The sequence below is a fragment of the Varroa destructor genome, unplaced genomic scaffold (assembly GCF_002443255.2).
Source record: "Varroa destructor unplaced genomic scaffold, Vdes_3.0 BEIS01000007.1, whole genome shotgun sequence".
Taxonomy (NCBI): domain Eukaryota; kingdom Metazoa; phylum Arthropoda; class Arachnida; order Mesostigmata; family Varroidae; genus Varroa; species Varroa destructor.
Window position 1 is genome coordinate 34,784,236 of NW_019211460.1, and position 19,020 is coordinate 34,803,255.

Here is a 19,020-nt window from a genome sequence, read left to right on the forward strand (position 1 = left end):
TTAAATTCATTGATTATCCTTTTGATTTTGTTCGTTGTCGTGTCTTTATGCAGCCTTTAGAGATTCACATGAGTGCTAGTCTTGAGCTCGAGAATATACCCGGCATGGGAGTGAGGAAAGTGGTCGAATCGGAACTTGTTTCTCGTGCCGTATCTGCATTTAAATGATTAAACGCAAGCTGTGAAAATGCATTTTAGTATGGAAGGTAACTTACATTGATTAATAACATTGTTTATCTTTTTCTGTTTTTTTAAGTAAATTGCTGTGAGCTTAATTACTTCCCAGTGTGATGTATCTGATTTATATATAAATAATATATTCTTGAATTGGGATATCCTAACAACCTTCATATAACAACATCACTTTCGGTAGGCAAAAAAGGACACTCAAACTATTTTTTACTAGACATTTTTAAATAAATCCCTCAACTTTTTTAATAGAAAAATACTGTCACACTTTCTCCCGATAGAGAATAGTTTTTGATTGAGTGAGTTTTTTGACGTATAATCTGCTACTATGTATTTAACTATTACAATTTAATCTAACTATCTTTAAATGTATTTACTGTAGAAGTTTACTACGGCTGCGTACCCAGCTCAAGCACTGCTTAGATCATTTTGATTCATCTGAAGTTCTAATGAAGAAGTTATCCGTTAATTATGGTCAGTCACCATTGTTCGCATCCCAAAGTTTAAGCATATTATGCTTTAACGTCTTTTCGTCAAGGCTGATATGTTTAGGGTCTTGTTAGACTTGTCTAACTAATAACGGAGAACCGTTGCAAGTGACACATGCAGTACAACATAGGGAGCCATAAAAATATTTGCTAAAATATTTATCTAACGTATTTAGTTCAATTGGCTAAGAAAATAGTTAATGTTTCCAAATAATTGATATTCTAATGTTTTTTTTTTAAGTTTGAATGAATTTTAAGTATTTGGATCTCTGGAGTTTTCTTGAATATTTTTGTAGCATTATTATTCAAATGCGGATCTATTGTAGGCCTCAAGCAACATTTAATATTATGACCATTATCAAACGTTAAGGACTCTTATGTATGATGCTTTCATGAATAATTTCTATCAACTTCTTCTTCTCTAAACCTTTTAAGTAAGTATGCATGTTGGTATATGCTGTGCTAGTGAACAGGTACTTCATCACTGTTGAGAATAGAACCTCACATTGTCATAGATTGTTGAGTGATCTGCTCCCAATGAATCTCTGATGATATTTATGTGTAATTTTGCAAAATAGCACACCTCAACTGTCATTAAGCTGTAGAGCGTGTATCAAGGGTGGAAGGCCCGAACTTTAGCTATTAATCGATTGAAATATTAGTTGCTTAAAAGTGTGAGGTTAAGTACAGGCGTTAATTTATATAATAACGTAAAGAAAAGATCAATGTATATACTCATGGTACCTCCACATTTATGCTGAACGTAAATCAAAGATTTCATACATAAAATAATATTAAATACACCCTGATTAATAAAACATAATTGGTACCTGCTCACCTATTACACGGCAACAAAAGATGAGCTGTCAATTTAAGTTGATTAATCAACACTTTTATTTAGTTCTTCTGACACCCTTGAGACATACCCTGCAACGGTCCATTGCTTTGACCATTTTGGGTTGAACATAACTTTGACCACTCTGAAACACACTCTGCGGTTGGCCGTAAATCTGACCACATTGAGACTAGTCTTGGCCCTGACCACCAGAACCTCCAAGAGAGGGGGCGGCAGAAGGAGCCTGTTCTGCAGGTTGAATACCTACGATGGTAGTATAGATAGCTTCCACCTTCGTCTCAACAACGTGAGTACCCGAGGTCTTGCCGTAGCCAGCATCATTGACGCCGCTACCGTACTCGCTGTCACTTGAGCCGTGCCCGCCGATCTTTGAAGCGGAGGCCTTGGCGCTTACAATCGGAATGGTGATCGGCATCGAGTAGGACACAGCAATCGAAGTTACGGCATTATCTGTAAAAGATTTGAGTGAGTCGGGTACATGAACTCGGGTGTCCTTTCGACGATCGAATTTTATTTAGAAAAATTCAAATCAATTATTTTTGTATTTTTCTTTTTGTATTCGTGTGTGCATAGTTTTTAGAAGGGGGTACATACCTCTCTATATTGAAAAGCTCCCCCGTCTTGCAGCACGGAAAAAAAGGCCTGTCAGCCAAACCGCTGAAAACTCTGCGAGCTGTAAGAGCATTCGTCGTCGAAGGACACCGCTGTATAACTTAAGCATGTAACTAGAACTTGTATATTTTGGTATAGGTCTATATGTACAGTGGCCACTATTCTTGTATTCTTATCTATATTTGAGAAAAAAAGACTATATTCAAATAGCATTTACGTGATCAGCTTTATTTACTACCCACCGGCTGGCGGTTGGCCATATGAACCTCCAGAGGGTGCGCTGGAGTAGCCACCCTGCTGCTGAGGTCCGTAAGAAGATGATTCCATCGGCGCGAGAGCGGAGCCACCATACTCCTTCTCTTCAGGAGCAGGAGCGGGAGTTTGATAAGAAGATTCAGCAGAAGCAAGGGGGGGTGTCGGATAAGATGGTGCAGGAGGAGCAGGCGGGGGTGCCTGGTAAGCAGGCACAAGAGGAGTTGGGGAGAATGCTTGATAAGAAGGCGGAGGAGGAGCAGGGGGGGATGGCTGGTAAGAAAGTGCAGAAGGAGTAAAAGAGGGTAGCTGGTAAGGAGCAGGAGGAGTAAGAATGGATGGCTGGTAAGAAGACACGGGAGAAGCAGAAGGGAGTGGCTGGTATGAAGGACCAGAAGAGGGTGGTTGGTACGAAGGTGCAGAAAAACGTGACTGGTAAGGAGACGCAAGGGAGTGTGACTGGAAGGAAGAAGCAGGAAGGGATGGCTGGTAAGAAGACTCAGGAGCGGGTGGCTGGTAAAAAAACGCAGAAGGGTAAGGCTGGTAAGAGGAAGCAGGAGCAGGGGTGGGTGACTGGTAAGAAGGTGCAGAAGAAGCAAGTGTGGGTGGCGGGAAAAAAGGCGTCGGAGGAACAGGGACAGGTGGCTGGTAAGAAGAAGCAGGGGAAGATGGCTGATACGAAGGCGTCGGAGGAACAGGGGCAGGTGGTTGGTAAGAAAGAGTAGAAGGAGATGCCTGGTAAGAAGGAGCAGGAGGATGTGGCTGGTAAGAAGGTACAGGAGAGGGTGGCTGATAGGAAGGAACAGGAGAGGGTGACTGGTAAGAAGGCTCAGAAGAAGGTGGCTGGTAAGAAGGCTCAGAATGAGGCGGCTGATAAGAAGACTCCGCGGGGGCTGGTTGATAAGAAGGAACGTGAGTGAGTGGTTGGTAAGAAGCCTCAGTAGGAGCAAGCTGGTAAGAAGCTTCAAGAGGGGGTGGCTGGTAGGAAGGTTCAGAAAGGAGTGGCTGGAAAGCAGGCTCAGAATGAGGTGGCTGGTAAGAAGGCGCAGAAGGGGGTGGCTGGTAGGAAGGCGCAGGGGGGGATGGCTGGTAAGAAGGCGCAGGAGGGGGTGGCGGGTAAGAAGGCGCGGAAGAGGATGGCTGGTAAGAAGGCACAGGCGAGTGTGGCTGGTAAGAAGGCGCGGAAGAGGATGGCTGGTAAGAAGGCACAGGAGAAAGTGGCTGGTAAGAAGGCGCAGGAGAAGCAGAAGGGGGTGGCTGGTAAGAAGGCGTTGGAAAAGCAGGGGCGGGTACCTGGTAAGAAGACGTAGGGAAGAGCGGCTGGTAAGAAGTCATAGGAGGAGCAGAGGTGGGTGGCTGGTGAGAAGGCGCAGGAGAAGCCGGAGCAGGTGCTTGGTACAAAGATGCGGCAGAAGATGGCTGGTAAGAAGGCGTGGGAGAAGATGGCTGGTAAAAAGGCGCAAGAGAGGGTGGCTGGTAGGAAGGTGCGGGAGGAGCAGAAGGGGGTGTGTGGTAAGAAGGCGAAGGAGGAGATGCAGGGTAACTTTCACCACCGAAAATTTGGCCACGGTAGCCACCCTGTGGCATAGACTGGCCTCTATAGCTTCCGGAAGAAGATTGGTTTTCCGAACCGCTTGGAGGCCTACATAGAAAAAAAAGTATTGTTAGGTTTTGACAAATAATTTCAGGTGTCCATTTTATTTCATTGAGTACTCTAATAAGGACCCAACATACCTGCGAGTATACGAGGGAGCACCGTAAGTCTCACTGAAGTCAGCCACGTTCTTTACTTTTATGCTAACAAGGCTCTGTCTGTAAGTGGACAACAAGCCCCATTACAATATTGTTTAGCACGAGTGACCTCGTATACTCGCGTATAGGCATCTAATGTGTTGCTTGGCTCCTATGAAGATGTACATTATAAGGTAGACATTTATATTATCAGACAGGGAGTAGATTGCATCCTTCTAACCTGGGAGAGGTCGGAGGGGCGTAAGTAGGTTCATATTCAATAGGAACGTACATTCCGTAGTTGGAATACTGTGGCAAGGCAGACTGCATGTAGCCTCCTTGTGAGCCTTGCTGAGACGAGTAAAGAGGCTGATAGCTTACGGGAGCTTCTCCTCTACTCTGGAGTTGACTGCCGTAACCACCTTGAGACTGACCTCCATGGCTAACCTGCCCACCATAGCCGCGCTGGAACTGACCGTAACCACCCATACGCTGCTGAGGCGCAGCATAAGGCTTAGAACTGGGAGGAGGACCGTAAGATGGTCCGATACCACCAAATTCCTGAAGGGCCATGGAGTTGTACCTGAAATAAAAAAAATGCATACTGTACATTGAATCAGATTGAAGGTTACTCGCAAAACAGTTTTGGAATTTCTCAGTCGCTTCGTGTTTTTTTTTCGGGCTGAGGACAGAAGGTACATAGTTCAAAATAGTTAAATACTTACCCATCGTTATCAATACGGTCGTTGACATAATTTTCCTCCCTAGAGTCTATCCACCTCTGGATTAAGCTGTAAGAACGGTAGTTGTAGCTGATAATGTAGACGTTTTCATTAAGGGGAAGCTTCTCAAGACGCTCACCGCCAAAGGCATCCTTCTTGATAACAGCGTAAAACTGACGGCCATCTGAAACTCATATTTGACATGATTTAAGGTGACTTTTTCACGTTCTATCGAAAAAATCTAACGCCATGGAAAAATGCATTATCATCTATATGAGAGCTAGATAAGTCAAATGGTAATACAACTGCATCGTAGCTTCTATAGAGGCTATTGCTGTACAACAAGTTAACTCAGTATTCTACGTGTGCTTTTTTTTACAGACAGAGGTAATGAAAAGTCAACTGAATGGATACCCTGCTGACAACTAACCAACGAGTTAATAAATATTAAGTATCACTTACAAGCAGACATAGCATCGCAACGGCATTTCTCAGGAAGAGTGAAGGGAAGCTCAGGCTCAACTTTCTCGTTATCTCCTTTGAAGATAGAAATAAGATGAACAGCGCCGCACTTGGCGTCTTCGCTTTTTTTAGATGGCTTAAGGTGACGGTTGGTTTGCATCTGTAGATTAATAACGAGTGCGTGTATACGTAATTGCTTTTGTTATTATTCTTATTATTATATATGTACTGCTCACCTTAAATGTACATTTATAATAAATTATACGTATATATTTTAGACGTCAACACCCTAATTTATTAAGCTTAAAACTTCAAAAGCCACAAAACACGTGTCCATGCATTATCGCTTATTGGAACATTTTTAAAATAATGGTGACATTGATAATTACGTTGGTAACATAAAATAATTATTTTTATTGCATGAATTAATTGTGCTCAGAGAGGCTATTCCTCATAATAGAAATTGAATTCCGAAACAAACATACAGATGTGCTGTTAGTTTATTGAGAATGATTCCAACAAAAAAAATCTGTCTGTGTTGCTCTACTAGGATTTATTATCTAAAAATCCTATTCGATCTTTAGCTATTGACACAAATACCTAAAGATTGTTTGTTTAGGCTTGATAACTCTCCCTACGTCTAACTTTTGATATCATAAACCATGACCGAGTTTCCAACATGCCATCTTTGAATCCTTTCACTAATTATGAAAAAATGCGTGTCAATTAAACAAACTTTTTTTAATTATATAAAGTGCATCTAGCTTACATATTTTGAAAGTATACCTTAACGACATAGGTGCCTATGCTCTGAACGGCCTCCTGGATCTTGGGGGTGATCTCGTCACATACGGGGCAGCTCTCCTCAAGCTCATCGCATTCAGCTTTTTGCTCATCATCGTCATCTTCACTCACGGAACGCTCTTCAGCCTGCTCTTGTTGACAGTAGGGAATAACGTACTGGCCTTCAGGAATTATGAGTATCTTTTCGTTTTCGGAAAGTATCCCTTCCTCAGAGAGTTTGCGCTCAGACTGTAAAAGAGCAAAACCGGTATGGTGACGAAGGTAGTCACATTCACAGTCTTGGCCGAGCTGGAAGCTTTGATTGCGGTTGTCATCGAAGTCGGGAGTGAAAGCATTGAGGATGCGGAACTTGCCGCCAATACAGGAATTTTTTTCACGGGCAACTATCTTGATGTGAAGCTGCTGAGAGTCCGCCTTTGCGTTATCCTTTGCCACTAGCGCGAAAACAGCATCCACAGAAATTAAACGAAGTAAATGAGACTGTGTTAAGGTAATGGTACCCAATCGCAGAGTATAATAATTTAGCTGTTGATAAAAATAAACAGTATTGTATTTTATCTACGAGGTTTGTGATATGGATTGTTCCATTTTCGACCAACTATTTGTTGACGGTCTAATATTATTGTTAGAACCAACAATTTAAAATAGTAATTTCTGTTTTTAACCCTCTAAACTAACCATAAATAGAAATCTTGGGCATATTCCAAGGAGCAGCCTGCTCAGCGGGGGTAACATCGTCCATGATGCGTTTAACGAGCACAGCTTGCTGAGACTGGCAAATACCTTCGAGCTGGTCTGTGGAACTAATGATATCGCACTTGGGGCAGGTGATAGTCCTTTCAGAGCACTCTTTCTCTGTCTCATCGTTTATGAAGGCTGAAGGAAGCTTCTCCTGATCAATGCCGGAGGCATCGAAATCTTCATCGCAAGAGGGAATAATCCATTCGCCTTGGGACAAGGGAGCCACGGTGACCTGATTATCAAGGGAAGCCTGCAAGAGCTCATCGAGGTGATGAATCTTGTGGTCCTTGAAGACAATAACAGCGTATCCAGCACCACGGATAAGCTCCGGGCAGCGGCATTCCATATTAATATACAGGCCAGTAACTGAAGGAGTGTTGATGGCTTGAGCTTTCTGGCCACGCGTTATGTCATAGACAGGTTTCACGAAGTAGTTCCTACATTCGCCGTTCTTAGGCTCCCAATGACGCTCATCGATGGGATATGTCTGAACAGCATAGCGGTTGCCATCGGCTCCAAGAATATCCTGCCAACGGCGAGGAGACATCCATGATTGGCCGTCCTGTGCAACGCCAGTGGCAACAACGAAGGAAGATTTGGCACCGCAGACGAGCTGCTTTAATTCCTCAGTGCTAACACCGCACTTCGGGCAATCGCCAGTGGTGGGGCAAACGCTGCAAAAATCGCAATGCACTGTAGCGGAACCAAAGTATTTCACATCGTAACTGCAGGCTTAGACTAGCTCGCCCGACGTGAAGAATACCCGATTCAGATTTTCGTGCTACCGTGCCTCGAGATACTGTAATTAACGTTGGAAGGGGACTTGAGACAGATTTGCAAAAACACAGATAGGTTCTTCTGTATACTACGAGTACTTCTTCCTTGCAAAGAGTATAAGGGACAATTGCGGTGAATAACAACGAAACGATTACTGGAGTCGTAGAGCAAGTTGCAGTAAAGATAAGAAGTCAAGCATGTATTTTAAAATCTAAACCTGTGGAACCTGTATTCTACTATTAAGACATTGTATAAGCAAGCAGCTGAACAATGCCTGCAAGCGAGAACGGAGACAGAGCTTGAACCTTAACCGTAACCAATCATCCTCGTTTATCGTGGTTGTAGGTTAATCCAGGTGAAGGACACTATTGTAGTCAAAAGCAGAGAACATTAGAAATGCATGAAAAACTTTAGATATGACCACTAGTCGTCGTGGCCGTGGCGCACAGTACTTGGATGTGTGCGTCGTCTATTGCACGGCACTCACCCGCCGAGGGGGGCGGCGATAGCCACAGAGGCGCATAGGGCCAAGAAGACGGTACGGATTGGCAGCATCACGGACGTCCGGTAACCCAAATGCCTAACGTTTCCTGTGTTCTCACGCCTTTTATATGAAAGCAGGCCGAAATCGCTGACGTTTTATAAAGGTGGGCATACCAGCCGTTCACGTAGACAAAAATGTTTCGGCTGTAATAACGTAGCGGTTGCAAACCTGGATGAAGAGCGGCAAGTGGAAGCGTACATTCGCACAGACCAGTGGTCGCGGAGTTGATTATGGAACCCTACGGCACATTACCATATATAGCAACATACATTTGTGTCTATTAAGTATCTGCGGTATGGTGATTTCGCTTTTACGTTATAATACGTTTTAAGTCTCTATTTTCTCCTGAATACGATTTTAGCTACGTGGTGAATGTGATCCACATCCGCATAATGTATCTACGTGTTTTTAAATCCACATATATAAATGCCTCTGCTTATTGACCAATTTAATTTTGTATCAGCGAGTCAACACTGATGCAAACAGTAATGATGCTACTGCTTTGAGTCGTATCGAGTTGAGTTCTATAAAATAGAGAAATCATATTTTTCGTATAAAACGAAACACTATTCATCATCCGCATCATTCGCGACACACAGATTCATATAAACAAAACGTGGGAATAAGACCGAAAAATGGTATAAGATAAACATTCTATTGTTCTGAGACGACTGAAAAGCGAATAAGCCGAATAGCGTGTGGGCTGCGATAGACTCGGTATTTATCAGACCACTCATCTTGGTTTCTCTTATTGAGTGGTTACCCATGTAAGCAAAAGAAGCTGCTACTAGATGCTACACAAAAACTAGCTCGGTTAACCGTTTCCAGGTATCGTTAGGTCACGATTCAACTTTTAGTATAAAAATTAAAAATAACTGGGGTGTCGTCTTTGGTGTAAAAGAAGGAGATTTGCAGCTAGAAATGAGCGTACGGTTAATTTTCTAATCAAATATGTTGATACTTGTGGTTAAGACAACTAGTTCGTCGATGCTTTTTGTCCTCATAGTAGCATTAGCTTTTTACACTCAATTCTCTTTTCGTCGCATATGGCTAAGCTTGCCCATATGCGACTACGGTTAAGCGACATATTATCTCCATAGGTGCGCATATTTGCAATATATGGAGCTGACACTCCCGTTCTTTCTAAATATTGTCTTAAAGAGTTTTCCACTATCGTGAAGATCGTCCTATTGCCTCAGACTGCAGATCTATAGCTCCACTGTCCTTATCAGGTCCCTTCCTGAAATCTGATGGCTAATTTTTTCTCTCATAAGTGTGTTTTTCTTACTCAGCGTGTGAGAACTTCCTGTGGGAGATGCAGAAAGCGCATGATACTGTTTTACAGTAATGATAGAACTACTATCTACGTATCATATTGTAGACAAGCTTTGCATCCAGAATAAGTTCTCTTTAGCTCTTAGTTCCGTTTATAGGAAATGCAAAAAGATTCATATAAAAAATTAACGTTACAAAATCTCACCACTAAACTACAATCAAATTCCCGTAAAGCAGGTACACCCATATTAATGAGCGGCAATGGATTGTTTCAATGAGGCTTTCCTGCCAATATCACCAAACGAAATAAAATACATTCGTTGCCCGAGTAGAGAAAGAGCCAATTTTGTTGTTATTATTGTTAGTATTATCATCATCATCATTGCCGTTTGTATTGTTGCGTGTATGTGAGAATGATGATGTATCGTTAAATCTGCGTATATTCCCACCATACGAATGTCAATGTTAGACTGTCAATGCCATGACAACAAGGTTGATTCGGTAATTTTTCAATGATTCCGAAAATAGGACAGGATATAACAGGCCGAAACAATACAATTTGTTGTCGAGCTTATCCGCCAATCAGCTGGAAATCAAACATTCTTTGAGTAACAGTCCCTTTGAACTTTATCAAAGTAAAATATATATATATTTATGGAAGGAAGGCTGGAGAGGACAATTAATTTCAATATGATGCGCTTAATTTTTAGAGTTTTAAGCAAAAAAGTAGCTATTTTTTTCCCGTACAGTGAACAATCTCCCAACTATTTTAGATAGCCGGTGTTTGGGCATTATCATGCTGCCAAACGGGTTTAGCTACGGCTGGATCTGATTGATTCTTTTATTATTAATTACAGCAGGGATACCGTTGGTTAGAACGTCAATCAGTAATTACGTTAGGTAATATTAATTTATTAAAGTGTTGAATATCGAAAGCCTTGTATACCTCTATGCATTAAAGAGAAATTGTACTGTTTTTTTTGAAATTTAGTATTTTCTGTGAAGTATATTAATGTACGAGCATTTTTCCAAATGTGGATCGTAGCAGAAAAATGAATAGTTTAGTACGACATGTTTGTCATGAAATAACGAAAGCGCAGCTCTTCTAGGTAGACAGCCATACTGAAGCTTCCGCGAGAATGACATTCCAACGAAAGGTAAGCGTCTTAAATAACCCGAATATAATAATAAAATAAATAGAATAATATAATAAAGCGAAAAAATGCAAGGCATAATTTTTGGAAGGAATAAGTAAGGTGACATCTGCTCAGGCTCATGTGCGAGTGCTTTATTTTTCTAGGCTATAAGTGGCTAACCTTCAAAGGTAATCTGGCTAGGTACCTGCGGATCCGCACTCGTTCTGTCGGGCTGATAAAAAGCAATAATGTAACTAACGGCGATGAAAGTGTAACAATATGCTTAAAGCGCCTGAATTAATTTTAGTAGGAAGCTCAGCTTGACAGTTCTCTATTCATATTCAAATCTAGATTAAAAGTAATGCCAGCCGGTATCGTCATCAAGTTTTACAATAGTGCTTAGATTTAAGGCGTCAGTGTACATATCAGGCGGTCTGGCTGTATTCAGACCTGCCTTTCGACATTACATATGATCCTAGGTACGCTGTGTCAGCGCGATATTAAGAAAGACGCAAGAAATATCGCATCGCAGCTATGTTAGTCAGTACTGATAGCGAGTTAGCGTTTCTACTCGGTAAGAGCTTACACGGTTACAAAGTGTAGAAATGCCTATTTGTACAGTGGCGTCTAAGGCAAAAGCATGCGCTTCAGGCTCATTGTCTACTACATGTTTGTGAAACTGTAGCTTTCAAAATATATTTCTTCAAGCCAACGTATAGCAATCCGAATTCTCACGTAGCAAACCAGAGAACAACATTGACGAGTTTTAGTATGTCTTCAAAAGTGCTTTCAACCTATCTTGGCTTAAACGGAAATTCTGTCACTAAAAATGCAGCCTAACAAGGTAGCACGCGTACGTCTACCACCACAAAGACTGCCTTTGAATCTATATTAACGAATCTGTACGTATTCGTGAAACAGTGATGTAGTCGAACTCAATTTCTGTGTATAAGATGCTTGCTTTTAAAATATAATCGAAACTCCTGTCGGTTCCAGTTTACTTTGAGCTCGTTTAACACTAAAATGTTAAATTAAAATGTGTCGCAGGCTTTTGTTCTATAGGTAGGGTTTATGTGATAGCAGAAGGAGAGTTGTTACCTTTGACAAAGCTGAACCTGCGTCATGGATATATACCGAAGCTTGTACTCGACTGTCAAGCCTTGTATCTAGCCTAACCCGTTCACTACTGATAGGTCGTCGAGAAATACAGGGTATGGGGCTCTAGGTTAAAGGTGAAAACAATATGGACTACTGCTGCTGCTGTTATTGGCTAACGACTATTTCCGATAAAGTGAGAAAACCTCTACAACGTTCTAATGGATCGAGTGTCATACGGCCCATAGAGACATGGCTATCACACACAGAGTAAGCAGCGTCAGATCGTACCGTTTTAACTACTGTGGTAAACTATCATAATATAACAAATCTAATAGGATGGTCGATAACGTAAGACGCTAAAACAAAACTGTTCAGCGACAACTTACCATTACATCAGGATAGTCAAGCTAGTGCTCGTTTGAAAACCGGACAACAGGTGCAATAAGCCTTGACCTAACGGATGAGTGGCCAACACTATTTCGGCATGTTCATCATTGCTGTTATGATGATTATACTCAACAGCTCGACATGGCATATAGTGCTAAGCAATAAATGCGTGTGCATACACTTATAAACTATACAATGTACTGATACTGAACATCGTAGGCTTACTCAGTTTGCTGTTTCCTTATTACGTACGCTTTTGTTTTCTGCTTCCACTTTAAACGTTAGACAGTTCCATCTAGAGCCTTTTTTTATGAAAAATACAAACCAGGTGAGCTGATTTACTATTAATAGGTACCAAGGAACATTCTTGTCGATACACTTTCTGCCTTCAGTAGTAAGGCGACCAGATGTGATCCGTCCGATGCCAGAACCGCTTATCGTTTTGCCCTCGCCTTGATTTGCCCTTTCTTCCATGAAACAACCTCTATTTCCATGCTCTTGGGATTCAACGATGGATACATTAAGCTGTTAACATTCTGACAACATACGTACACATGTCCAATGTCGCATTTACAAGATATTATTCTGTCAGTAGCCGCATGCTTCGGCTGGTGACTTTGTCAACTCCGTTTGATTTGTGTTGCGTCTGCGATCGTTGTCTCTGTTCGCCTCGAGCTTGAAGCGCTCACTCGACGTCGGACGAGGTCAGTCGGACGGCATGTAAAATACTATATGTGTAGTCACATTTGCATGTATCATGCAAAAAGCGTTTTCAGCAAAGTGACCTACTTCAATGATTGTCTGTGGATGAGTTCTTGTGCATGAAACGACCGCTTCTGTTCTCAACCTGCAAAGTAACTTTAGGCACTTCGCGAATATGTGTTCATCTAGCATTGGGTAGACCTAATGCCACCGACCAGAAGTCCATTATACCATTTCTTTCTTAGAATCGTACATATACACTAGAGTTGTCCTGCGCGGAATAATTTTTTTCTAAACACTGTTGAGAGAGTGCTCGCACAGCAGACGTTTCTAGAACAGTAGCTACCGAAAAGGAACACGCCAGCATGCATACGTATAGAAACACTCGGCTCGAGAAAAGTTTAACTAGAGTTTATTTTCTACACAGATTATTTACAATAAAGTAGTAGTAATTATATACAGTTGCAGAAGCCATTTATGGAACGATAGAGCTTTTAAACAAAATCCATAATTTTAGCAATCGTTTTAATTAAACCTGAGTCTCAGTAAAGGAGCTATTTGAACCGGTCCGTTTTGGGGTAGCGTACTGAAAACAAACAAATAGTCTATTCATTGTGAAACGACCAACAATAACAAATGACGTCATCGTAATCTACCAGCTGATGGGACCAATTTTTTCCGCACGACAATCTAAATTTTCGATGATTTTAGGTACCATCTAATTATTATTCGAACGCGACAATGTAATTAAGCGTACAAAAAGCATAGAATCGATGCAAGTATATATATATATATATATATATATGCCTCTCCCACATAACAATCATATCATGGGTCATATCATAACCTCAATGTTAGCAGTGATCGAGTTTAACTATCCCATTTAGTGCCCAGCCGATATTGGACTACTTCAAAGGTTTATTTTTTCTATTTTTTTAAAGTCACTTTGTTCTTCAAATGCTGAAGTCCCATTTCTCAGGTATACGTACCTTAAGGACACTTTTAGGTGCCTCGCTTGATGATGTGCGAGACAGCGAGCCGGCTCTACATTCTCGATCAGGTGTAACGTCCAACCTTGACATCGACGACTTCATTCCCATAATACGCTCTTTGAGAGTTTTCTTACGTACGATTTTGTGGCCAGGTAAACTTTCGGAATCCGACACCTGATTCAAATCGTTGTCTGAATCAAAGCTCTACAATCGAAACATAAAGCTTCGTTAAATTTCATTAGTCATACACATTAGTTTTGAAATCAGCTGTCCTATGGCCTCTATTTTCCTATTATTTTTTTGAAAATTAGGGCTACTAACTTCAATTACCTTTCTATACGCCTTGAAACAGATATATTTGTTGCTGTTAGCCCTTTATATAGATATCTATATACTGAATGTTATTATTAGATTTTAGCGAGCTTACCACCCCAGGTTTGCCATAATGGTGAGCCGGTGCTGACACAATAGAGGCATCGCTATCGTAGCCAGTGGCATGTCGCTGTAAAGAAGTTTGCGACCCAGCTGGAGAAATACCTGATGCGAGGCTGTCGCCCGAACCCGCCCAAAGCTTCTGATCAGAACCAAAGCCCTGTCCAAGTGACATTGCTTTCTTCGATTTGGTGCGTGGAGGTGCCCTGATGAATGGTAATGCCTGACTGACGTCTGACGCGCTCACAGCACGTTTGAATGATTGGTTCCGAGCAATCTGTGCCGCTGGCGAGGTCAGTTTCGTAATGGATTCCATTCGACCAACAAGCTTTTGTAGCTCAGCCCGAATTTGCTCGCGATTATTTGGTCGCAATGGCCGCGATTTCGCTGAATCCCCGTCGGCTTGAATCATTTCGACTAGCCGAGCGAAGTCTTGAGCCATGTGACTTGTCTCTGAGTGTACCTCATTCATGCATAGGGTCTTCGCTCTATATTCGTCGCGCTCATTCGTGAGCCGCTCGCGTTCTTTCCTCGAACGCTCATAGTGGTGTCGCAGACGACGCATGTTCTCTTTGGCTTCGTCCAATTCAGCTTGTAACTGCATGAAATAGAATTTACACCATTAGACATATACCGAAAAATTCTTCCAGACCCACACGCTCAGACGCACACTTCGCATGCGTTGCTAGGCTAAGTGCATTTCTGGATCTTCAACATGGACCAACAACACATTACATATTAATAAGCGTACAAATCTCCACCGAGTTTATTCGAGAGTATCCAAATGGTTGACATAGCTATGAGAAGGTTAAAGAATTGGATGCAGTCAAAGTTTCGATTCCTGATTCAAATTATTCGGATTTGTAGAAGTCGGATTTTCTCCAGTTATGCGATCTTATTTAATTAGGCAAGTCTAGTTATCGAGGAGACGAGCGTAGACAGAGATTAGGATACTTACGTCAAGAAGCTCTTTCGTAATCTGGTCTTCGCTAAGCTCGCTCATCTGCTTCTGCATTTGTTTATTGAGAAGCTCACGGTGCTGCTCACGCTCATGTTCAGCGCGCAGAAGACGTTCTTTGAGGTCGCGCAAGATCCTCTGGGCATCATGAAGGACCTTTTGCTGATCTTGTCGTTCCTTCTCCCAGGCCAACTCGAGCCGTGTTTTCGCATACAGTTTGTTACTGCCGCGAGATGTTTCCAACAGCTTGGCCTCCTCATACTGATATATTAATATTAACGAGGAGAAAAATGAATAAGCTTTTGTTTAGTATGTGAGTAAAGTATGCCTCTTCATTTTATTCCATTGCAGCACTGGAGTAATAAATGTATCCCTTTATATTTATGTTATTTTCAAAAAGTTATCTCTTAGACATCTGTGGCAATGCAAGAAGGCTTCTTCCAAACGTACATGTAGAAACGTAACGGACGTAAACATGTAGAAAAACATGGACGAAATCAAGGTTTGTCTTTCAAAAAAAGTGGAACACTAGAAGCTACTAAACTTGTACAAGAGAGCCAAGAGGGCATTCTCTGGTCCCAAGATCTTCTTTTTTTGATGAACGCCTTAAGCTTCTATGAACGGCACAACTCGACGTCTCATGTCAGTTATCGTTTACAAAAACCTTAGAGAGGGATGACATGCTGTAGAAATTAGACAGGCATTCCCTAAGGCCACTGAAGCGAACAATTTTATAGATGCTTGTTGCGAAAGAGTAAAGCAGCCGACCATCTTTGATTTATCACGAAATGATGTTCAAAGATCCATCAGATGCAATAATCAATAGTACAAATGGTTGTTTGCTCGACTCCTTGAATTGATACTGTCGAAGGGGCAGCTCAAGTGTGCTTTAGCAAGATGGCGCTTCGAAATAGTCCAGGGATGGCTGAGTATGTGTCATGTGCGCCAGAACAAGAACTCATGGGAATCCAATCTAACACTCACATTAACAGTGGAATAAACTATACCGGCCATATAAACTTTGATTCACGTACTATACCACTCTTTACTAAAAAAAAAGGGATATCTTAAAACTGATTTATAGCCCGAAGCCTTGTGAAGATCGGAATAAAACGTCCGTAGGGGATATTTGTATCGGTACATGGACATAACTTGATTCAGATTGTTGGTTCCATGTAGATACTTTCATCCAATCTGATCAATTACCCTGTAAGCTCCGTCTATTTCGATTTTTACCTGGTTAAGTTTAGACTTTAAAGTTGCCACTTGAATTTCGAAGGATGATTTGTCTGCATCTATTTGAATTCTCATTTTCCTGTTCTCTGAAAGTGCATAATCTAGTTGGTTTTTGATTTCCTGAGCTTGAAAACGAAGTTCCTCCATCTTCTTGAACGCATGTTCTGCGGCCTCTCGGCTCTTTATGCGTTCATCGCGCACAGCGTTGCCTTTTAGCCGATTTAGTTCCTAAATACCAGAAAACACGGGCAAAGCAAAATGTAAACAACAACTATATTAACAACTACTTATCGAATCATAATCATAACATTGTTGTGCTAATTTTCTTTTCTTTACTGTGAGAAATACTGTAATTTGAATAATAGTGCTTGAGGAACAGGCCGATAGTAAATAATTGCCTGTTAAGTAAGGAAAGATTATGGGGTAATTAGGTTAGCAATTATATCCGCGCGACATGTCATTAAAGCAGCTCAAATTCTGGCACAGGAAAATTTATAGATGTTCACTCTTTTCGGTTACTCTTTCTTTTAGCAGATTCAAAATACGTTCTTCACGGTATGTAGTCTTCATGCTGTCAACATGCTGGCGTATGTGTATCGAACACCCAAGCCACCTTCATACTTTACAAATAACTAGATTTCGTTAAGGAATGTCACCAGAGGATAAAACGAATGATAAGGCAATGTTCTGACAAAGTGATAACTGCGACAGAATATATCAGCCGAAGTCCACTATTTTTTAATGAGACCTAAGTTATGTGCGAAAAATGGAAGACTACCCCTTAGTTGCACGTTAATTCTGCCAAAAGTGAAAATTATCTTGAATTTCCCTATTTTTCACGCTTTTGGCCATTGTGATCATTTAGGTAGTAGTAGCATGTTCGCCTTCTCACCGAACGGGCACAAATGTGATTTCAGTCCAAATTTCGTTATTGACGCATGTTTCTACTATAATGAAACAGTAGAAAAGACGATAAGTATAGCAACCCCTTGCTGTCTCTAGGCACTCCCTGATTCAAACAGGTCTTATTACCCAAACAATACGCGATGATTTTAAAGCCAAGATTAGGAGGCCCAACTGAGGACCAGCTATTCAGCATATAGATCGCTCGGTTCCGATTTGAGATTTACAGGCTAATTTTTTTGGAGTAAGACTCAAGCCGCCGCAGACGCTTAGAAAAGAACTTCTCATGACGTTTTTGGACCTCGTCCTTTGTTTGGATTTTTTTTTGAAAAAATTTTTTTGTGTCTCTTGCCAGTGTTGTACATAAAAAAGGCCAATAGTCTATGCCACTTCATCTCTTGTTATAAGTAAACCATAATGAGCCAGAAGCTTTCAATTAGATTTTCCATTTTATTTTGAATAAAATTGTGCACCTGCAGCTTTTCAGTGGACAACCATAACTTCACCGAAGGTGTGTAGCCAGGCCGCTTCCTTGACACAGGAGGCTTCAAGGACACGGCTCAGCACGCACTGCAAGTATGTAGGGTGTTTGCCCACGTAAAAGGCAATACACGATACCACACGGGATGCTTTTTCACCTCAATAGGATGAAGGGCTTTGTTACCTTCTTTCGTTACCCATTCGCACGTCACGTCGCGCAAGGGAGACCTTCTAGCCCGGGCGACATAAGGGAAAAATAATAACTTCTTGGATTGCAGCTAGCCAACACGCAGGATAGGCTGCGGAGACAAGCGGGTAGTTACTTATGCTATCTGTAGTATGGTTAAATGAAGAGTCTGGGTGGGAGTCGTGAAAAAAAATAAAAAAAGACCTCTCGCCTGTTACCCAAAAACTTTTTATCGGAAAGCGAGCCCAATAAAACTGAAAAACTAGCACGTATCTATTTGCGGCCCAGATGGCAGAATTATTTTATCTGTCAGAATGACCAATACCTTCTTGGCTTCTTCAAGCTGTTCTCTTAGGTTATCCCGCTCTTTCGCCAGGGAGATGATTTGGCCTTGCATAGAGTCAAGTTCGCCTGCGATAATGTCGAGTTTGCCTTCGTACTCGCTGCGAAGCGCTGCCACTTCGGCCTTGTGTGCATGTCCTGAATGCTGCAATTTGGCCCTAAGTTCGCTACTTTCCTGTGTGTTACCTGCCTGCAATGTGCGTAAACTTCGTTCGGTGCGTTCCATCTCTCCCAATTTCATCTGTAATTCATCGTTCTAAATCAGAAAACACATGTAGTTAAATCACATGACGGTTTTTCATTTGAAGACATTTATTACACATAATCTGTGTATGTGCACAGGGCTATTGCAGGGTATTATTGATACTGAGAACTGTCCATAGAGATTAAGTAAAGAAATTAAGAAAAAATTCACAAAATTTCACGTATATATCCAGAACAATCGATAAAAGTGCTATAATTACGATTGGGGACTCACGCGTGTCTTTAGACGCTCCTTCTCTTCCTTGTGAGCTCGCTCGCTACGTTTATAGTCATCAATCTGTGCCTCGCACTCCTTTAAAGTTTGCCGCAACCTCTGTTTTTCAACCTCGCTTTCTTGTAGTCGTTTCACCTTACCTTCGACTTCATGTATGTAGTTTTGAAACTCGAGTTTTTCGTTGGTGTACGCCTCATGCCGACTTTGGATACTTTCGCGCAACGTCGACAGCTCCAT

The 19,020-nt window shown here is 41.6% G+C and overlaps 2 protein-coding genes and 1 long non-coding RNA gene across 10 annotated transcripts; 1 reads left to right on the forward strand and 2 right to left on the reverse strand.

Moving 5' to 3' along the window:
- Nucleotides 1-45: 45 nt before the first annotated feature.
- LOC147754632 (uncharacterized) lies at nucleotides 46-5,590 on the forward strand. The gene is made up of 2 exons (XR_015316696.1): nucleotides 46-205; nucleotides 5,231-5,590. It is a non-coding gene; the product is annotated as an uncharacterized LOC147754632 (long non-coding RNA).
- On the reverse strand, nucleotides 1,547-12,452 carry LOC111254377 (uncharacterized). 8 transcript variants are annotated; one of them, XM_086974514.1, is made up of 10 exons: nucleotides 8,121-8,279; nucleotides 6,794-7,530; nucleotides 6,098-6,549; nucleotides 5,312-5,471; nucleotides 4,853-5,033; nucleotides 4,369-4,710; nucleotides 4,131-4,208; nucleotides 3,690-4,038; nucleotides 2,387-3,536; nucleotides 1,547-1,982 (listed from the first exon to the last, which is right to left on the reverse strand). In XM_086974514.1, the coding sequence occupies exons 1-10, from the start codon at nucleotides 8,186-8,188 to the stop codon at nucleotides 1,702-1,704; spliced, it is 3,798 nt and encodes a 1,265-aa protein (XP_086830640.1). In that variant the 5' UTR covers nucleotides 8,189-8,279; the 3' UTR covers nucleotides 1,547-1,701. The 8 variants fall into 8 exon arrangements, with proteins under 8 accessions (XP_086830640.1, XP_086830639.1, XP_022670869.1 ...); XM_086974513.1 differs by having other exon boundaries at nucleotides 2,387-3,590; XM_022815138.2 differs by adding an exon at nucleotides 2,127-2,205 and having other exon boundaries at nucleotides 1,844-1,982; nucleotides 2,387-4,038.
- A 718-nt stretch (nucleotides 12,453-13,170) lies between these two features.
- LOC111254343 (uncharacterized) lies at nucleotides 13,171-19,020 on the reverse strand. Its single transcript, XM_022815059.2, has 7 exons — nucleotides 18,784-19,020; nucleotides 18,289-18,561; nucleotides 16,394-16,621; nucleotides 15,158-15,418; nucleotides 14,195-14,797; nucleotides 13,765-13,971; nucleotides 13,171-13,361 (listed from the first exon to the last, which is right to left on the reverse strand). Exons 1-7 carry the CDS (start codon nucleotides 19,018-19,020, stop codon nucleotides 13,305-13,307), a joined length of 1,866 nt encoding a protein of 621 aa, XP_022670794.2. The 3' UTR covers nucleotides 13,171-13,304.